We start from the raw sequence: 22,066 nt of genomic DNA, 5'->3' as shown, positions 1-22,066 counted from the left end.
AGGGCTAGATGGGACCACATATTCACGATCTTGAATTTGGAAAGAAAAGAAAAAACACTGTGGCCAAGCCAAATCTCTTCTTTAACAGTTATGAGTCAATTTACTCATAATTTTCTTCGACTATGTGAGAAACTACACAATTTTCTAAATTATATTTGACTAAAATATCAAAGAGAGTAAGGAGACGAGTAAAAGAACTGTACCTCAGAAAATTAGCAAAGTAAGGATGGGAAACCAAATACATAATTTTTTTAAAACCTGTATTTTACTTTATGAAGTTAACAAATATGAGTCTTTCTGCTCATCCCATTCCTTCAGTCTGATTTCCCAGCTGTTTTCTGGTGAAACGTTGATCATATGCATGCCCTTGTGAAAAGTAGACACCAAAACAACTCAGCGCGACTCAGAGTAACACTCGTCCACATTGACTCAGCAGGCAAGTAGGCCACAATCCAGTTCCAGCTGTCCCTTTATCAGCCCATTTACACCAAGAAGAGTACAGAAATCAACTAGCTCTGAATAGAAACAGTGTGTCTGAGCGCACTCACAACCTAAGGACCCCACAGGGAAATTAGATTTCTTGTCTAATTTATGAGCTCTGGTGCCTGCTAAAGCACGAGGACATGGAGGGACCTCTGTGTTTGGGGGCAATTCTCTGCCCATTTTCACCAGTGGATTTTTTAAAAAGAAAATAAGCACAGCGGTAAACAGATTGGTGTCATACATCATCGCCATGGGAACTGTCGTTTCCCAGAAAGATTCATTGACTGAGGGCAATGACGAGAGCACGGGAGCATCTTGCTTTTGCAATAATTTAGCAAACAAAGCAGATGTGCTGCACTTCCAAGAGCAGGCAAAAAGTTACAATACAATACAATACAAAAGTCTGCATGATGTTCATTGAAATCCCTCCGCAAAGCATTTAAGCACAAGCCTTTTACACTGGGCCACTGCTGGATCAATAAACATTCTGTCTTAATTTAATCTGATGCTTTTTCTGAAAAAATAAACAACATCATGACTGAGGAGACACCCGAGGTCATTGTGTCGACATATAAATCAAACAGGAAGAAATGTTTGTGGGGTTCATTAATGGAAGCAGAATACCAAGCATTATGGGGCCAGAAATGTATCTGCCAGTTACACACAACAGACACCTGAAAGACTAATATACAAATCTTAGCCAGGCCTGCTCATGTAAACACTGCATTCCTGCAGAGAACAGGGAGAAAGAAAACCATGAAGTGTGTTTGTGAGACAGAGAGAAAAGATACAACTCAAGACAAAATCCATGTCTTAATTTGAGGAACTGCATGCAAACATCAGATTCATATTAACAGGAGAGGGATCTTAACACAGGAGGCAAAAAAATGAATAAAAATGGGTGTAACCGTGATTTCAAACCTCTAGTGTTAGTAATGATGCCTCATGATGTGACAAATGTGTTTTCCAACAAGGCTTATACGATAGCGATCACAGTTGACCCCAACACACAACTAAAGGTCACAGGATGCCACTATGAAATCTTTGTAGATGCAGTTACGTGTTACACAAGTACATTAGCCCAACAGCAAGGAAGAAATATTTAAATAAACAAACATGAAATAAAGGCATAATGGCAATGAAGGGTCTACGTAACTTTGTGATCGTGACGTAACTTTACATGTGGGATCAGGCTCATGGTGTTGCTCTTAGGCAGACAGACGTCACATCCAGCCTGCAGGTTATTCAATGCTTTGTAGTGAAAACAGAAGTATTCCACAATAAACACAAGCTTAAATGTTGACAGTAATATAAATCACATGTATTTGTATTAAATACTTAGTTACAAATAATAATAAAATCACAACAGTGCCAAGTGGAGCCAACCATACGTCTGTCAATACATCATTCTCCTTGGCAAACATTTTAGAGAATTTGTTTTCTACTATTAAGAAACTAAAAAGGAAAGAACGTTTTCTTGACTAAACTGAACAAAATTTCTGTTCAAAAGAGTTTTTGGCAAAAGTTAAAGCACCTATTCAAAAAAAGACAATTACATACCGTATATAGAGCTTTTTTATGTGCAAAGTTATTTTTTTAATCTTACAGAATGATTCAAGAAGATTAAAGTGTTTCTTAGCAGACTTAGACTTCATTAGAAACAAGTTTTTGCTGTGACAGCTGGTTTTTCTTCTTCACTTATTACTGTAATAATTACAGTTGTGACAATTTGGGTTTCCCCGTCTTTACCCACAAGACGACACAAAGGAAGCAAAGGCATCCTAGCAAAAGATCTGAGCAGGCTGGACACTTTGGTTGCTGAGGTGTTTTGCTCTTAAAGTCTTGTGTTCACTCCATGGGTGACTGCATTTGAAGAACAAAAACTTTGATGGAACTGAAGTATTCCATTGCAGAGATCGAAACCGTCTGATCTGCCACCGATTAAAACAGTGGAGCAGGAAAATGGACACAAGTAACCTCTCAATTAAGACGCAATTCTTTTCTGTCTTTGCTAATTAGCATCTGCTTGTCTAATTAAGACACAGTCATTAGACTTGTGCAATTTATTCACTGCACAGTTTTGGAAGAGCAAGTGCTCTCTAATACGAAGAGGATATTGGCCTTTAAAGGAGAGTTTTGAGAATACACACCTTAATGACCCATTTTATTTATTATTTTATATATAGTCGATTACTTATTGTATCTATTGTACTTAATTTACTACCTTAATTTACTGGTAAGTATCCTTTTTGTGTCTTGCTAGTATTTTTGTTGTATTGGTCAACTCTGGGGCCTCTAACCAACTAACTTGGATTTAAAATATAAACCAAAATTTAAAATAAAAAAACTTTACTTTAAAACTTTTTTTTTATTCAAAATGGTTTATTTCAAGCAATCAAATAAGAATAATACACAAAAACAATAGAATCATCAGTTATACATTCATACAATGACGAATCAAACTTAGGATACCGTAATTAGACATTTAACATTAACATTTGGAAAGATGCATTGTGGGAGTGTTGACAGTCTGTGTTTTTTTGACAAAACGTGTCTGAAATTTGGACTAGACACGGCAAACATAACGTTTGGCCAAAATTGTAGTTTTTTTTATCCCTTATTTCTAGCAATCTTGAAAGTTCACTCTGTATTAGAGCAGCAAAATATCTAATATTTGTTATGCTCCTTTTGAGATTCTTTAAATTGAAGCAAACACAGCATGAGTCGTAATTGTGAGATACTACCATATTATGTCCAAGGTGGCTGTAAGCTAGATAAGTTTATTTAAATACAGTTTCTTGTACAATATATGCCACATTTGTTAAGTATTTAATGAAATGATGCAAAGGGATTCTGCAAAAAAAATGCAAGCTGCAACAGAAGTTTGTCTGTACAGCAAACATGACAGAAAAACTTTATAAAATGATCCCACAGCTCATTGCAGCATTCACTTGATGCCCAAACAACAGAAATCCCTCTTATATTCTAATTAAATAGATAAAGATGTTTGAGGATTCCAGAGCCAAAGACTTAAAGAAGTGTATTAACTTCAATGAGAAGTCTTTTTAACTTTAGAATGTTGTATATTGATGTTGACCACCAACTTGAAATCTCCCTGATCAAGATCACTTCCTAAGCCTGTAGATACTCATTGTATTGTCTGGATGAGCAAGTGGATGGTGTGAAAAAAGCTTCTCAAAGACACCACATTAGTAGGATTTGAGTAAACACATTCTTTGACCTGCAGCAAAAACAGACAAAGGAAAAAAAGAAGAAGGGGTGTAAGGGAAAAGGACCCTATGTTCCAAAGAATCTTTCTCATATTCTACTCAACTGCGATTATAATTACAAAGACTCTAAATAACTACACGCAGTAAAACTCATCTCCTTACTTTTTTCTTTGGTTTTAATCATTAATTCTGCACACCAGGGATTGCTTTATGCCACGAAGACAGAAAATCAACAAAATACATTCAATTTTTGAGCTTTTGTTTTTATTTGGAGCAACAAGAGCTCACCAGACTCTAGAGGAGCTGCCATTGTCCTGGACTTTTTATTTAAAATAAACCTAAATAAATGCATTCACAAACAAACTGTAAATAAGCTATAAGTAGCAAATCAGAATTTCAAACCATTACTTGATTTGTTCAACTTCACCAGGTTCTTTTTCTTGAGTCTTTGTTTGAAGGACTACTCTTTATGTTTGAGTACAGTGGAAAGGTTGTTTTTGGTTTGCAGGTAGAGCAGCAGTCCAGTAGCTGTTCAGCTGACAGTTTAATTTCCAGCAAGCCCAGTCCACATGTCGAAGGGTCTTTGGGAAAGACTATAGCTGCGTTTACATGGGCAAAAGTAATCGGAAAGAACGCCTGATCGGAAGAACAATGCGTCATGTAAACGGATTGTATTCAGACTGAGGAAACTTGGAGCAAACCGAATCTGATTGGAAACGAACTAAGACCATCTCGAAAGATGTGTCTGAGAGCGGTTCCTGGTCCCGGACCAGGTTCCACTTGGGTGTATTCAGACTGAAAATCTTTTCCGTGTTATCGGGGAAACAAACTCTGGTTCGCTTAAAGTGGACCAAATGTGTCCAGTCTGAATACATCCTACGACAGTGGTCCCCAATCTTTTTGTCACCGCGGACCAGTACAACGCAAGACACGTTTACCGCTGACCGGTAACAATAATAATAATGAACGTAAATCCACTGTGTAATCATGTGCAACTTTATTAGCGGTGTCCTCGTAACGTCACACCAACAACAGAACATCACATGAGCAACGTCGGGGTGTATCACGTGATGTTTGGTGTCGCGACTTTGACGTGCGTTAAGTGTGACGGATGTAACAGAGAGAATCCGGTCACTTTTCAAAATAAAACGTTTTTTTCGAGAGAAAAAAACAATAAAATTGAAAATATTTTTTCTTTCTGTGCGTCCCGGTGCCAAGTGTCCCGCGGCCCGGTACCGGCGGTTGGGGACCACTGCCTTAAGACACATCAAATTGGTGCTCACGAACACCGTTGAAGTCCCTTCCAATCATCTTTAGAGCTATATTCCCAGTTGGTCTTTTCATAATCATAATTATGAGGTTTTTAGCCAATTATGACGTTTTAGTTTCTGCAGAGCAACAGTAGTTAAGCAGAAATTTGCCTCCGAGTTGTAGCTGCTGAACAAGCCCACCCCCCTTTCCCTCCCAATTACTGTGAGCTCTCCGTTTACGCGCTCTCCCGCTAGTTTACAGTCCTTCACTCCTCAAACCTAACATTACCGCTGCAACAAAAATGGCGATCAATATTAAAGCGATCCAGTGAGAGCGCAGTGCAAGAGGGAGTGAAGGAGAACAGTAATAAAAGGTTTCCCCCAGAAGCCCTTGAAGTCTGAAAACAGGACTAGCAGAAAAAGTAAATTATCAGCAAAGATGAATGTGTTTAACGTCTTTATTATAGTTCCAAAAACGCACCATGTGCAGAACTTGCAACAACAAAAAAAACGTTTAAAAGAAAAAAAAACATTCGTCACACCCCTACTCCATTGTCAGCGAAATGCCACAATAACATGTTGAAAACACCCAGAACTCAATTTTCATTGCATCATTTCCTTCTTTAAAATGAGAATGGTAAATTAAAACTGATGAGAATCTTTTTAACAGGTCAGGTTGTGTGAAAATGCAGCAAGACAGCTATACATTCAACGTTAACACCAAAATAAAAACGTTTAGGAAGCTTATTCCTAAATAATCGTATTACATGCCATATTTTAAAGTTCTCTGAAATAAAATTCCATCACTGCATGAAACTTTACTAAAAATTTACTCACTATAACACTGATAAATGTGATGAAGTGCATCTTAAAAATGTGAGATTATGCAAAGCAGACAGAGGGCTGGCTTTGTGGAAATAGATGAAGGACTTGAGTAGATTTGGCTGTCGACTCTGCCTCTACTCAACCAAAACACACAGAGGGTCCCCCTGCCATCACTCATCTTTCCATGATCTGACAGAGGACTAAAAAAAAAGCTGAAGCACAAGCATGTGTGACCACTAAATTTTTTTCTATGTGCTGGCAAATTTCTCAAAACCATTTTAGGATGGAGATGAAACGGTTCTAGATGGGAGATATGGCTGAGATCCCAGTGATGGAACAACAGCATCATAACAAATCTTAATATTTACATTAACATTGAAAGTAAACAAATCTTTACAAAAGTAGCCAAATAAAACTTAAACATCAAGTAGAGATCCAATAATTTACCCTAAGGAGATGTTTGTTTTTCCCGTAGTAATCCAATCAGTTTGTTGACAGATTATAAAACCCTACTATTTAGAAAAATGTTAAAAATATATATTTTTGTAGTATTTTAATTAGAGTAAATTATGTTAGCACTTTTGTTTGTATTTAAGAAGTGTAAAAAAAAAAAGCGGAACAAGCCAACATCATCACAGAAGAAGAAATATTCTTAAACAAACAAGTTCTAACTTTCAAAAGAACCAGAGCTTTTTAATAAAAGCAGGATCTACTGCGTTGATTTATGTTGGGTCTGCCATAGTGATTTTAAAGGATTCAATAACATATTTTTTGTTTAGCACCAAAAAAAAAAAAGAAAAAAATCCTAACTACATACTCAAAAATATAAATGTGAATGTCTAATCCAAAAAGAAGAATATCAGCAAACAACCAAGATGCAGTTCAAAAACAAGCTTTTCACTCCATCCCTTTCTGAGCTGAAGGTCATGGGGAAACTTTAACCCTAGAGCTGAGTCTGGCATCAGAAACAGAACTGTCTCAATACTATTGAGTACTCAAAAGAAGAATTTTGATTCAGTATTAACATTTTTTTTGTCATTGTCTGTGGGTCAGTTTACGCAGATTGATTCGAGTTCAGGAGTTTGCTTTTTTGTATATTTGTTGAACAGAAACTCCCCTGAAAATTGTGTTTTTCGTGTTTCTAACATGTTCTTGCAGCATTTTTATCATGCTGGGGGACAAATATAAGGAAAATTGTCATTGAAATTGTATTTGAGTATTTCTTTATTCAAATCATGCATCAGAAGCAGACAAAAAAAATGCAGGTTAAAAAAGCCTGTAGCAGTGACGTACAGTAGGTGTTACAGTCAGCATAAAGGCCCGTACACACCGGGACGAATATTCGCCAGGCGTTATTCGCCAGCGTTTTTCGCCACGTCTTTTGTGTTCACACCCAGGCGATTTTCGCTGACGATGAGCCGAGCGAACATGCAATTTCATTCCCTGACATTAGATGGCGCTTAATGTAAACAGAAATACTCCTGTACACAAGGTGGCGCTGCGCAACTTTACGATTCTTAAAGTCGCTTTTCACTCAGAAGAAGAGAGCAAGTATTTACGCGCTTGTCAGAATCAAACAAAGAAAACATGAATATTTCAAGCATCAGTAGCTCCAACTGGTGCTTGGTAAGGGGATATTTTAGAATGTCCGTCATTATTTCTTCGCGGCAGTGTAGACGCTACTTGGCATCTAACTTCTTCGCTGGTATGTGTGCTCAGCAAGGCAGTTTTGTGTTTGAGCGCCCCCAAGTTGTGTTTTACTGTAACTTCAGAAGCTCCAGACACGTGTGCAAAAGCGCCATTCTCATTGGTCGAATAGATTTCGACGCGACGCGTCGAAAAAAAAAAAACGAACCCGAGGCGTTTTTTTTTTTTGACGCTTTGGCGCTTGGCGTTTTTTCGCCTCGGTGTGCACACTCTCATTGGTGCCCTTTGTTTAGTCACGAGGCGTTAAACGTCGGCGAAAATCGCCGGCGAAATTCGTCCCGGTGTGAACAGGCCTTTAGCCTCCTGCTCCGCTCCATTCTGATGCATCCACTGGCAGACAAATAGATCCAACAAATCAAAAGATGACTGGAGTGGAGATGAGCCTGAGCAAAGAGGCAAAACTGAAAAACAAAACCAAAGTGTATGCTATATTTTCTTGTTAAAATATATTTTGTAGTCTGATTGGAAAAAGATGATATGAGCATAGAAAATGTTGGAATGGTACCCAGCTCTACTCAATCTCACTAAATAACACTTATTTGCCATAAAACCTTAAAGAAAACAGTCCGTGTCTAAACTGTGTTTACAGTGTGTTGTAATCAATCTTTATGCATTAAAGACCTGCCAATTCGGCTGTTTCCGAATAATTAAGAGTCTTTTGCAGGAATTTAAGTCAAATTCCTTGGAGGCTCCACTGCTGTCTAACTGCAGAGTAAATGGGAGCAGACTTCAAAAGGAAATGCCTCCGCTGTGTCCCCCACCCTGCTCCGCTCACCACTGTAAATTAGTTGGCCTTTCTCCGCCTCTGACAGCGTGTGTAACTGCAACTGCCAAGTGTGACAAATTCCCATTCACACTCAATGGGACAGCCTCCACTCCAGCTAATTAGGAAGAGAAAGACGATTCTTCAGTAAACAAGAGGAGAGACTGCCAACACACGCGGCGGCACACGCAGCTTCTGCTGCATGGCAGCATTTCATGGCCTGCTTAGTTCGTAACTAATTGTCCTCCTGCTTCACTTAAAGGCACAGCTTTGTCTCAAAGCGGGCAAAACCCTCACAAGGTTCTCCGTCTGCCCTACAAACTCATAAATGGATTTTAAACACAGCCTTAATATAAACCCAGGGATCCCTCCAAGAGCCTACAAGGGGGAATACTGAAGCTGCTCCACCTCTGTCAGATTATACAAAGGTGGAGAAAATGGACAGGATGAGGTGGAGGGGAGGGGGGCAACTTCCTGCAGAGAGGGAGGAAATAAACACTTCCATATGCAATCCCATCAAGAAATGCTTGCACATCCACACCCCAACTGGAGTTAATGCCATACCAGCCATGTCAATCTGAGCGTGTGGGCTGTAGTTAGCAATTTCCATATGAAGGAGAACTTGCAAAAGATTTACAGCAGCTCAAGTCCTGTTCATCAAGCTGGCTCCCTAATATAAAGCCACTATGAAAGAAATACAGCTTTCCGTGGCTGCAGCATGGAGATTCCCTATTGGCCAACTGTGAAAACAAGGAGGGTTCATATTTCTGGCATGTGTGTGCGGGCTCGTCACGTGCAGCTAGTCTTTTTGAATTAAGCAACACGCAAACAGTGTGTCTGATGCCTAGGGACACCATTGAACGCTGCGCCACTGTGCCGTTTTGTTTCCCCCCCCCCCCCCCCCCCCCCAAATCCCAAAAATGATCCCCCACTCACCACCATTAATGAAGGTTGAGATTCTATTCTAATTCACCAAGGCCTTTTGTGATCGTCAACATTAACACGCAAGGCCGTGCACATGCATGCATCATATCAGACATAATTATCACTTCAGGCGTGTGCAAAGACGTCCAGAGCGTGATGTGACACGGAAGCCTCCTCGTTGTGATCTTGCACTGTGCCTCCCAGTTGAATTCTTTTTGCCTTAAGAAAAAAACATTTTCAGCTGCAGACATGCTGCTGGTATAGAAATAAATAAAATGTTGAGCACTACATCCTAACAAATCATGTTTTATAAAGACAGGGTGCGTAGTATTTTGAAGGAAGGAGAGGGAGGTTTGCATCTGTGTATTTACTGCCCTGTTACATAATCCCCTTCATTCCCCACAGCTACTACCTGATCAGTAAACACAGATGGGAGGAGCTCAGCTGCAATGACCAGGGTGCGTCCTCTGCATTGTAACTGTGAGGGCCATATGTGACACAGACCCAAAGCAAACAGCATGATCTCTGCTAGAATCTCCTCCCATCAGATCAAACAACCATGACATGAGCCGATGGGGGCTCCACAGGTCTGAGGGGGTTTTAAAAGGTCTTTCCAAGACACATTTATGACTTTTATTTAGAAAGCTGCAAGATGAACTTTGTCCAAATGCCTTGTCTGACTAAACAATTTAAGAGCGCCTATTCAAAAAATAAAAAGAGGAGGTGTTTTTAACACGCCAAATGAATATAGTGAACAGTTTTTTACTTTTTTATCAGAAATCGATGCACTAATGTAAAAAAAAACTCAATATAACCACAGATTTAGGTCATACGATATAAAAGGTTCGTAAATTAGTAGCATTGACTGTAAATGAGAACTGGACTGAGTGAGTGTAAAATAGAAAATGACTTACTTCTGGCGCCAACAAAATGAGGTCAATTCAGTCGCAATATGGACGCAGCCATGTTGGCGCCAGACGACATCAGTAAGCCGTGGTTGGTGGAAGGTCACACCCCCGCCACTTGAAAGCTGGCTCAGTGGAATTTGTCAAACATTTTGAACGTTCGATGCAAGACCACATTCTTTTATTGAGGCATCTGATTGGCTTTTAATAACTTAAATAATTTGCACTTCAGAAAAAAATATTGCGAAAAATTTTGTATTATTGAGAACATGTCAAAAAAAAGATAGAGCAAGAATGGTTACTCTGAAAAATATGAAGACTAAGTAATAGCTGTTTATTTCTCAACAGAAGTCTGTGGGACTTTGGCTACTTGGAACCAGAGGGGACTTCCTGTTTGGAATGAGGGGGTCACTCAGTCCAGTTCTCATATACAGTCAATGGCTAGTAGCCTAAAAAACTCAAAAGTTCTTGTTCAATTTCAAAACTTTACAATAAAATATTGAACAGCCAGCAGCCTTCTAATTTGAGTTTTTCCAACTTTTACCTTTTTACAGTGCGCTGCAATTGAAAAATATGGCTGTTCTCCCTCAAACAATTGTAAAAAATAAATAAATAAAGCACATAAGTGATCAGAATTTGAAGAAAGAGTCAGCATCAGAGAGAGTTAACGCGCTGCAGCAGCACCACTCCTCACATTACACTTGATTAGAGTGAGAAAGTGGCACAAGCTCCAAGTATAAAAAATCAGGCCACTTAGATTTTACAGATGGTGTTTGTTGCCAAGCATATTTTCCCAATTAAGGCTGATTAGGGAGGGAAATTCCCACAGTGTGAATTATTAAAAACCTGAAATGGAATCGTATTATGTGGTGTTGTGTACAGCTGCGGCATCCAACATTCCCAGATGGATTCTAGAGAAGAAAAAAAAACAAGATAGAAAAAGAGCTGGAAAGCCTTTAGATATCAATCTGGCCCAAACTTTAGACCAAATTTCCTTCCATTGTTTCAGCTGCAGAAAGAATGAGAGGGTGTGGACAACCTTTCACACTGGTCCTTCTCTTCCAAGTGATAAATGAACTGCTAGGATCGTTTCCAGTTTACAAACTGCAAGGAATTTTTAAAAATAAAGTTTTTTTAGAGCGGTAACAAGAAAACAAATGATATTTTTCCTCCAAATGTCTCATTTCTTTTTAAATAAATATAAATTTTCCAGACTTGCTTTTTTTTGTGCATATTTACTTAACTAGCAACAAAAACTGTTTTTTGGCAAGGCAAATAAAAAAATGAAAACATTTTTTTAAACAGCTAATTATAGAACCAAGTGGGATTAATGTTTAAGGTATATGACATCAGAAAAAAAAAGGAATTTTAAGAATAAAATAAATATCTCTCTTTTGTGGCACAGCAAAACCTTAGAGGTGGAGGGTTAAGACCAACACTTAAACTATTTAACAATTTTCCCACAAAATAAACACCTTATTCACACTAACACGTATTTTAAAGCCAAACTGGGGCATTTCTTTTCAGACAATTCTCATATTCAGATGACGAAGATTGGACCCTATTCTACATATTGGACGTGGAGCTGCGACATCCAACACAGTTGTGTTAACGTTGTGTTGGATGTTTAAACATTTTTGAGTAACAGCTTTCCTGAGAGAAAAACAAACTCCTGTTTGGAGCTCCACTACAGCACATGCTGATCTCCGTCACTCATCTGGCCTTTCCCATTCTAATCAATTCAGCATGTAAAAAAAGAGCACAATAGTACACTTGAGCATAACTGTCAAGGGCCCACTTCCTTCCAACAGAACCACTGCTGGTTTTGGATTTCTAGCACTGGAAGATCCCAGAACATCTCAATGGCTTATATGAACATGAAAGCAAAGATTTCATACACAAGACCCTCAGGTCATTTTGAACTGAAAGAAAAATACATTAAAGCAGTTAGTTTAGACTTTCAAAAACCCAATACATACAAAAAAAATGTGGGATGGGGGGCATTGACTGTATATGAGAACCCCCCTGGAGTTCCAAATAGGAAGTACCCGCCAGCTCCAAGAAGCCAAAATTCCAAAGATTTCTATTGAGAAATAAACAGCCAGTACTCAGTCAATACATCTATCAAAATAACTTGCTCTGCTATTGTTTTTAACATGTTCTTGCAAAGTCTTATTTTTTTTATTAAATTTTTTTGTAGTGCAAGTTGTTTAAGTTAAAAACGGACCAATCAGATGCCTCAACAAAGTATGAGGTTTCTGCTGGGCCCCACGTCCAACGGTTGAAGCGTTTGACAGATTCTCCCCAAGCCTGCTTTCAACCGTTAGGGGTGTTGCCTTCCAAAAAGCCCACTCCTGATTTGTGAAAGCAGTTGTCATAGAAACACTGACACAGACAGACATCGACCAATCACTGCTTACTGATGTTGTCCGGTTCACAAAAAAAAATGGCGACCGAATTGACTTCATTTCACTGGAGCATGGAGCAGGTCATTTTCTACGGATGACGTCACTGGGTGGGACATCAAAGAACTTGGATAGTTTAAGCAACATCTCTGTTTGCTGATTTTCCCATTGATTTGTAAAGTGGTACAAGTGTTAGAGACATCAGCAGATGGGACTTATTTTAGTCTTGATAACAGAAGAGTGACACATCATCACATCGCCTATAAATTAGTGCCCCGCCAGCATTCGCAGGTTATAAATATGTGCAATTAGCCTGGAAGAGTTGCTGCCCTTTTATTTCCTGTCTTTACAGGAAGCCGGGTCGCTGTCCAGGCGCTCTGAGCATCCTTTCAGTTGTGTGTGTGTGTGTGTGTGTGTGTGTGTGTGTGTGTGTGTGTGTGTGTGTGTGTGTGTGTGTGTGTGTGTGTGTGTGTGTGCATCCACGCTGGAAGCCTGTCAGGGCAGATCAGTGTCAAACTGTCCCGCCCCGCTGAATCAAGCTGACCATGAAAGCATCCAACAGGCCCGATGTGTGCCGATCTGTTACCGGCCTGATGTTCCCATTCCTGTTTGACGCCTAATGCATGCTGCCTGTCCAGCCTGTTTGAGGAGTCATACTCTACGGAAATCGGTTGGATAGGAAAATCCTTACCGTTTTCTATTTCCTATCAAATATTCAAAGCCCCTCCTCTCAGCTTAATTATTTCAGCTGCTGTCTATTGTTTTGTCTGATGTATTTTGGTCTTCAATACAAACTTTGTTCTAAAAGGTTGTGACAGTTTCCTCCGTTTCAAAGGCCAGAAAAGGTCCAACACAAAGGGAAAAGCTGAAAAAACAATGAGTGTGAGCTGAGGTCAATTTCCTCTCCTCTTTTGACCCCACAGGTGGGATTTTTGTCTTGAAGCGACTTGGGTTGTTGTAACTTTTAGTCCACTAGGATAAGCTGTCAGTGTAATATAATACGACTTTCTCAATTAACACAACTAGTCCTGCTTCATTGATCCACTGTCTCACCTTAGTATTGCTTGTTGAAATGCATGACTTGTTTTTTAAAAGTTCGTTTTTTGAAATTAGTTTTACGTTTTCAGTGAGCCGAATTAAATATTGAGTAAAAAGATGGTTTGAGGCAAAAGAAAAATGTGTTAAATCCCCTTTAAAGTTAAGGAACAACAAAAAAGGCAAAAAAAAAAAAATGGAACAAAGTTCGGCGTTCATCATCACTTACCTGGTCTGACAGTTTTCAACCTCACGGGTCCTTTGCAGTTTCTTATTACGCTTTCTACGTCATACAGGGGTAATCCCGAAATGGAGAGGTTCTCCACTTCCAGCAGTAGTTCCCCCTCGTTTAATCTCCCGTGTTTGTAAATCACCAGGTTGTCGTTTACCGGTCCGATGACCGCGAACTCGCCGTGTTCCGCGCCGCCGCGCAGGGACACGTTCAGCTCCCCGCGTGCATCCTTAATCACGGCGCACTCGTTAACTCTGGAAGTCCAGTGCGACTTCTTTGCCCCGGGTTTGGACATTGTAGGGACAGTTCTGGGCGAAGCCAGGCGAACGAGAGGAGGAACAGTCGGAGCGGAGCTGCTCTGTCTGTCTCACACTATCCGAGTGAAGCGCAGCAAACTTTCTTTCCTTCTTCTCCACAGAAACATGAGTGTCCCTGAAAACGTTATCACAGCTCTTCCCAGAAGCGAGGAGCTAAGCCATACTTTTCCGCTCTTCGCTCTTCAATGCGCGGGTTTTAATATTTGCCATCATTTCAGAACATCTCTGTGGTCCAGCTCAGTCAGTCCTCCTTATCGGTCTCATTAAATCTTACGAATGTGTAGAAATCCCACAAAACTTACTTTAACTGTGTTCCTTTCTCTATTAAAGTTATCCGCGACTAAATCCTCTTCTGTCTGTATCAGACTGATGAGTTTACCGGTACTGGTGAGGCGTCCGCAACTCTTAAGCAGGTACGCGGTGCGGTGTGTCGACTCTCGGTCCTATTCTGGACTTCGCCGTGGAGCTGGGAAAGTGTTGCTGTTCGCGCTGCATTTAATGGCTGTCGGAATTTTTACACACCCCCTGACAACAGTCGTTCAACTAAAGCAAAAAGGCCTTAGAAGCCGTGTATTTTCGTTTAACTTTAACCTTTAATATGTATATGTTTAAAAATATGAACTTCCCATACTTTAAGAATCATAATTTAAAAACATTTCAGAAATGTTTGCCAAACTGTAAAACCAAACCGTCACCTCAATTTGTTTTTGCTGACACCGTTTTAAATATTCATTTTAATAATATTTACGGTTTTTGAATTTTCTATTGAATGAATTACTTCATTTATTCGGTAATGAAAAATAGCTGTGGTCTGAATTTACTTTGATCACCGAAAGTCTGTACTCTGTAATCAGCATTTGAAGGCAACAAAGTTGTAATGTGCGCATGCGTGAGGTCCATGGCAAGAGCTATCTTGGATGTCCCAAATGACATTTAAAGAAATGCTTTAGGCTTCCCCAAATGAAAGATCATAGTCTGTTTTTTATGTCTGAGTGACCTTAGTTTATTAGCATAAGTGCAAATTGATTACTTAAACAAGAAATATCAAACATAAAAGTTGTTCTTCATAATAAGGCTTTTTTCTAGCATTTATTATTGCTAGTTTATATTCTTCTTAAGAGTCCTTTAGATTATCATTTATAAAAACGGGCGTGGTTTCAGTTTTAATATGATGACCTACAGGTTCACTTGGTTAGATGACTTTGTTGTTCTGCCTCTCAGGATTCCAGCATTTCAAGTTTGACAGGTGACACACCATGTCCTCAGTACTCAGTTGTGTGTAAAGCCACTCCTTACTGATGTCACTCCTTTGTTCTGTCCCTCGTTTCATCCAAATATTTTATGAATGAGTTTGCTTTGTGAATTACTGTACTGTTCTTACTCTTACATTCTAAAATATCAACAGATAAACACAAAAAAACACTGATGGCAACATCCTTAGTCAAGCCCAAAGTGATTCTTTAGTTTTCTAGAATAAGAGTGTCAGAAAAAAAGATAGAAAAGGAAATCCTCAATATAAATTTTAAATTAAGATGAATGTTCAACCATCAAAATAAAAGAGGAGTCAGTTAGATAGACAGACAGATGTCTGTGATAAAGAGAGGAGAAGTCTGCTTGATCGAATGGGCTGAGCCTCCCACCTTGGGAACAGCAGATGAGCTTTTCCCAACCTAAATTTAACTCGGAATCACACTTGGGAGAACAAAAACTATTGGCCTGGATGGAAGTGGAAACAGAAATAGTATTCTTACTTAGAACTTTCCGTGTCTCCATTATTGTACCTCATTCATGCAATGCATGATTAATACTTGTTCAGCTAAATACTTTTTTATTCAAGGGACGCTCTTTGCTGTTTGCAAGTTCAGAATAATAAACATTAATATAGATCAAGACATAAAATATGAGGCAGGACACATGTGTCATAAATTATGTATGTTCTTCACTTGCAGTGTTTTTTTGTGGTAAAACAGCTTGAACACTATACGTTCCTGACCTCACCATGAAAAACACATTCATTTGGATTCCTTACACCAATACTACGAGAAAAATAAGGTATTTTGCTTAGCATGTTTTCAATTTGTTAGTTAAATATAGAGGATATGAAAAATATGTCCAAAAAGCAGAGGGGTTGATTGGGATCTCTCATTATTGCATTGGTTAGTATTTTGTCGGGAAAATGTGACACCAAAATTCCTGAGCTGGTCTTATTCTGTGGGGTTCTCTTTCAAACAAATGACCAAAAAGACAACTTGAGTATGTATACTGTACAATTTTGGGATTTTTTTGGACAACATTCAGCTTCAGCCATGTTTCAACTGTAATGAAGTGCTGTTTCGGTGATTTGGGTTTAAACCTGCATGCAAAGTCTTAGTCCCATGCACCAACAAAAGCATACACATACAGTACATAGTACAGTAGTGTGTCACACTGAAACTGCCATTCAGTGCTACTTGACAAGCTTTTGACACCTGTAAAAACTGCCAGTTTCACAAAATAACCTTTTTTTTTTACACCAACTCAGTAAATTAATGTTTTGTTAAGAAACATTTTATGGGTAAAGTTGGCAGATAAGGCATATAAACTCTAATTTTGAACTGTGTTGATTCAATATATTTTCTGCTGCTTAATGTCATATGCCTACCTGTTGCTTTTTTGTTTTTGTTTGTTTTTTGGAGAATTAAAATGCACTGCGTGATATTTAGACAGGAGAGGCTCTATAGCCAACACTGTATGAATATTTTAAATAAGTGATAAAAAGTTTAATTTTTGTGATCATTTGCACAAATTTATTTTTTAAACATAATCTGACTCTGTGTGTCATAAATTGATTTCTCATCATCCGTATTCTTACATACCAGCTGTTTTTCAGTAAAAACATTTTAAACTGCAAGTCTTTGTTTTTGGTTCCTTTGCAAATTTTGGTAAATTTACACGATATACAAAAGTAAGAACAGGTTCTGTGGTTTGAAAAAACAATAGAACCACAACATCACACTTGTGCAATGGTTAGCTTCCTCTGGACCAGGCCTTGCTGTGTTCTGTGAAATTGCAGTGGTTTCTTGTTAAATTGCCACCACTTGAAGTCCTTGCCTCTGTGCAATTGGAAAAAAATTGTGTTTGGTGGAATTTGAGTTTTCACAGCTACTGTTGTAGGAAGTAAGATTTGTGCAAAAAAAAAGCACAGTTTTGAAAAAAAGAATCTTACTACGGTTTGTTCCACGCGGTCCACTAAGAAACAAAAGAACACAGGATTTGGAGCCATGTAAGAGTAATTAAAAACTTTTTCATCGCTGCACGTGGCTGTTAAAAATACCCAAAGGTGTAAATCCCTGCAACTGTTTGTTTATATGAGTCATACCTGTTTTAATCTGTCAACAGACCATAGTATTGAACTCAGTTTAAAAAAAAATGCTTAGATCAGTCTTTGTAGCCAAACAAAAAAGTTCCAAAGAAAGTTAAATACAAAGCTAAGGCTTTTTAAAGATCAGAAAATGGAAAAATAAGAATGTTAAAAACAAGCAAATTAAAGTGTAAAAAGTTAAACTCAACCCAACTATAACACAGCTATGGTCACTATAGCTTTAGTTAAAGATCATGGTGGAACAGGAAATACTCACAGTGTTTCTCCAGTTAGACAGCACCTAAGGAAGTGCAACATGTTTCAAATTTGAATAACAAATACAAAGACCCAAATATCTATCAATTTAAAAAACAAATGTGATCATGTATATGCTCCAAATACTATGAACAGAGTACCTTCATATTAACTGAAGCTCTTCATTTACAAAAATGTGCCAAAATTAAAAATAATAAAATGCAACACAAACATAAAAAAAATGAAAACGTGGGTGCTCCAAAGTGAGTCACACAGCTATTTCTTGAATTCTTTGAACCATGCAGATGATTTGTCAGACTTCTTGTCAGTTTTCCTATCAAACGAAGCACTGACATAACATGTAGACTGCTGATTAATAAAACAACTCTTCTCTTCATAGCTGGGTGCAAATAAATACTCTAACAAGTAACTGATCTGACCAATGAAAGTGATGTAAAAGAAACACTTTAAAGATTTTGACAAGTTAAACTAGTTTAAACTCAATTAAAAGGGATGTATTGTGTTATTTTTTGCCTCTCAGGCAGACAGTGGAAGGCCATGGTGGTTGTCTGTTGAATGTTTTTAACATGCATGCTTTGATACAGCCTGACTAGAGGTCATCAGTGCTCTGTGGGTTTAAAAAAGCGTGGCTCTGAGGGTGCTAATGTAGCTCTACCATTTGACATTGAAATGCTGGCATGGTTCGCCTTTGGCAGATCGCCATTCCCAAATTAGTCAATTAAACACATATAAAATAAATAAAAAAAAAGATATTGAAGATTTGTTATTTTATTTATGAAATTTGAATACCGGTTTGTGCTTGTTGCGGGTTTCAGTTCAATCGTTGAACAGGCCATGATAAAGGGTTAAGTAGGATTTAGCCAAAGACAGACTCCAGTGTATTTGTATCTATGTCTGCACGTGTGCATGTTTCTTATGTTGTGACCTCTAGCGAAGGAGGTGTTGGGCCATCTCCTCCACCAGCTTCCTGTCACACAGTGTCACACGAATCAGATCGACAGACTCAGACAGTCTGCCATCGGCCCAACATTTCTTATTCCCCTCATCCCTTATTCTGCGTGTGTCAAAGTCTGCTTGCATGCATTTTCTGCTTCGTGAAATTTCCCTGCCATGTTCAACCCTCTCTATTAAATACAAATCTAGTGGTACAGATTTATGTTGAGATGTCTCTTCACGAAAAAGTCCATAATCATAAATACTTAACACTTTAGGTCTAAATTGCATTTTATGTTTTTCTTGGTTATGGCACTTTCCATCTTTGCATAAGTGGATTAAACCAATAGCGTGTGTGTAATTTTTCATATGTACATATGTATTTTAGATATGTATAAAATACGGCAAGATCTTCATACTAAACTTTTCACCTCAGAGTTTGGGATGAGTGTCAAGGCTTATCCAGAGGGGTTTTAAGGAAAAGTCAGGGCTCTGTCACGGAAAGCTCTCGTTAAAGCAGTCCTTTCATATGATCACTTTTTCTCCATTGTGCTGCTGCTGCTGTGTTATGACAGCATATGTAAATGAGGAGGAGCTGGGGGAGAATTGTTTTGTTTTTTCTTAACCATTATTAGCCACCATTTTTACTGACTAAACAATGCAGTCATGAGGAAAAAAAATTCTGATGAGAAAAGACAGTTTTTGAACTGAATGCCTGACTGTAACTATGTACCCTTCAAGAGTGCAAACTGCATGCAGATGACTTTAAATACAAAAACCTCCATTGTTAGCAAATGATGCTTAATAAACAAATAAATAAGTTGACTGAACCCTCCATGGCCGTTGAACCCACAGTGCCAGCGGCGGCTCAAATGTCACCCGTCACACATGTTCAAGAATAAGCTGAAGTGTCTGTGGGATTGCGTGACAAAAAATTCCAAAACTCTCCTTCAGTCGTTTAATCATTCAGTTACAGAGCCCGAATGAACAATAGTGCTGATTGCTATTTATTACTGAGCCCGTGTCCTGACATTAAGATATAAAAATATATCTTGTTCCCACAGATTAATATCTTGTTCCCACAGGTTATTATGTCGTTCGCACGAAATACTATTCCGTTCCCACAAGATACTATTCCGTTCCCTCAAAATACTATTCCGTTCCCTCGAAATGATTAACTCGTGCGAACGCAATAATTATGTCGTTCGAACGCAATAATTAATCGGTTCGAACGCAATAATTATTCACGTCATAAGTCATTCACGCGGATATGCTCTCTGTACGCCGGCAAAAGCCGCTTTCAGCGGTAACTTCCGTGTCTCTGTGACCCATATTCGTTCAAAAAAGGAACATGAAAAACAAAAATGATCACTTTATTACCGTCTCAATGAATATAAGAAAAATATCAATAGATTTATGATAACTAGGCTGCTTTGTCAAACGATAGCTCCTGCTAGGCTACTACTAGCTCCGCCGCAGAGCTCTTTGATGTATGCCGGCATTTGGGCAACTGGCTGGTCTGTTGTCAGACAGCTGATATTGTAGTTTAGGGTCGAACAGGAATAATAATATTCAGGACTTGTCTTTTATTAACTTTAGCAGTCAGTCGCTTTACATTCGAAGGCTATAAGGATACATGCTAACTGACTAGCCGATCATTGATCCTGTTATTAATTTACGTCATAGATTTACAGCAGATACCTTCACATTTCTGTCTGTGTGTGTCTCATTACATTGCATTGAAGACACGGAGGATGTTTAGAGAACAGATTTATTTATTTCAAAAAGCACAAAGCATTCATCGTATTCACGTTCATTCACATGATGATGATCTCTGGTACGCCCTCAGTCATCTTGCTGCAAAAGCCGCTTCCTGCCGCTACTTCCGTGTCTCTGTGAGCATTTAATAGGGGTAAAAATAAAAGCAAGAATGGTCGATCTGTTATTTTCTCGATGAAAATCTGAAAAATATCATATTAAGCTGGATGCTTCGCCGAAAGCACTCACCTTTAGCTTGTAGCATAACAACAATGGCAGTACGTCACGTTTCCCAGAATGCTTTGCGGCCAACCATTGGTCTTGTTGTTAGACCTTGGTCACAGGGACACGGTGATTGGCCAATGATTGGCAGGAAAGCATTCTGGGAAACGTGACGTACTGCCATTGTTGTTATGCTACAAGCTAAAGGTAAGTGCTTTCGGAGAAGCAGCCAGCTTAATATGATATTTTTCAGATTGTCATCGAGAAAATAACAGATCGACCATTCTTGCTTTTATTTTTACCCCTATTGAATGCTCACAGAGACACGGAAGTAGCGGCAGGAAGCGGCTTTTGCAGCAAGATGACTGAGGGCGTACCAGATGATGTGAACGTGAATACGATGGATGCTTCTGTGCTTTTTAAAATAAATAAATCCGTTCTCTAAACATCCTCCGTGTCTTCAATGCAATGTAATGAGACACACACAGACAGAAATGTGAAGGTATCTGCTGTAAATCTATGACGTAAATTAATAACAGGAAATGATCGGCTAGTCAGTTAGCATGTAGCCTAATAGCCTTCGAATGTAAAGATACTGACTGCTAAAGTTAATAAAAGACAAGTCCTGAATATTATTATTCCTATTCGACCCTAAACTACAATATCAGCTGTCTGACAACAGACCAGCCAGTTGCCCAAATGCCGGCATACATGATCAAACAGAGAGCTCTGCGGCGGAGCTAGTAGTAGCCTAGCAGGAGCTATCGTTTGACAAAGCAGCCTAGTTATCATAAATCTTTTGATATTTTTCTTATATTCATTGAGACGGTAATAAAGTGATCAATTTTGTTTTTCATGTTCCTTTTTTGAACGAATATGGGTCACAGAGACACGGAAGTTACAGCTGAAAGCGGCTTTTGCCGGCGTACAGAGAGCATATCCGCGTGAATGACTTATGACGTGAATAATTATTGCGTTCGAACGGATTAATTATTGCGTTCGAACGACATAATTATTGCGTTCGCACGAGTTAATCATTTCGAGGGAACGGAATAGTATTTTGAGGGAACGGAATAGTATCTTGTGGGAACGGAATAGTATTTCGTGCGAACGACATAATAACCTGTGGGAACAAGATATTAATCTGTGGGAACAAGATATATTTTTATATCTTAATGTCAGGACACGGGCTCCGTAATTTATTTCTAATTCTTTGTCATTATGTGATAACACAGCAGAGAAAAGATTGACAAGTCCGATTTTTTGTTACTAAAATCGTCAAACAAATATAATTCAAATCCCATTTCTGTAGATGTGACAGTTTTCAGCATAACTTCAAACTGCTCTGTTGTTATTTTCAGATGACAGAATAAAGCACAACATTTGAATAATAACATAAATTCATGTGATTTGTAAACTGTTACTGAAGTAAAAACATTTTTGCCCCTCAAGTGTCATTCA

General features: G+C 38.7%; 1 protein-coding gene across 12 annotated transcripts in view; it reads right to left on the bottom strand.

Annotated features, from left to right (window-relative positions):
- The window catches only part of magi1 (membrane associated guanylate kinase, WW and PDZ domain containing 1), a 118,876-nt gene extending 104,338 nt beyond the window's left edge, over positions 1-14,538 (bottom strand). For 6 of the 12 annotated variants that reach the window (XM_011475070.3, XM_011475075.3, XM_011475072.3 and 3 more), the window contains exon 1: positions 13,757-14,536. In XM_011475070.3, the coding sequence (XP_011473372.1) occupies positions 13,757-14,054 (298 nt within the window). In that variant the 5' untranslated portion in view covers positions 14,055-14,536. Of the gene's footprint in view, positions 1-13,756 lie in introns of all 12 variants that reach the window. The other 6 variants (XM_011475077.3, XM_020703285.2, XM_020703286.2 and 3 more) reach the window with 2 other exon arrangements.
- Positions 14,539-22,066: the final 7,528 nt, after the last annotated feature.

Source organism: Oryzias latipes, chromosome 5, assembly GCF_002234675.1.
Source record: "Oryzias latipes chromosome 5, ASM223467v1".
In the NCBI taxonomy this organism is placed as follows: Eukaryota; Metazoa; Chordata; class Actinopteri; order Beloniformes; family Adrianichthyidae; genus Oryzias; species Oryzias latipes.
The sequence above is the reverse complement of the archived record's forward strand: the minus strand, read 5'-3'. Positions and strand labels throughout refer to the sequence as shown.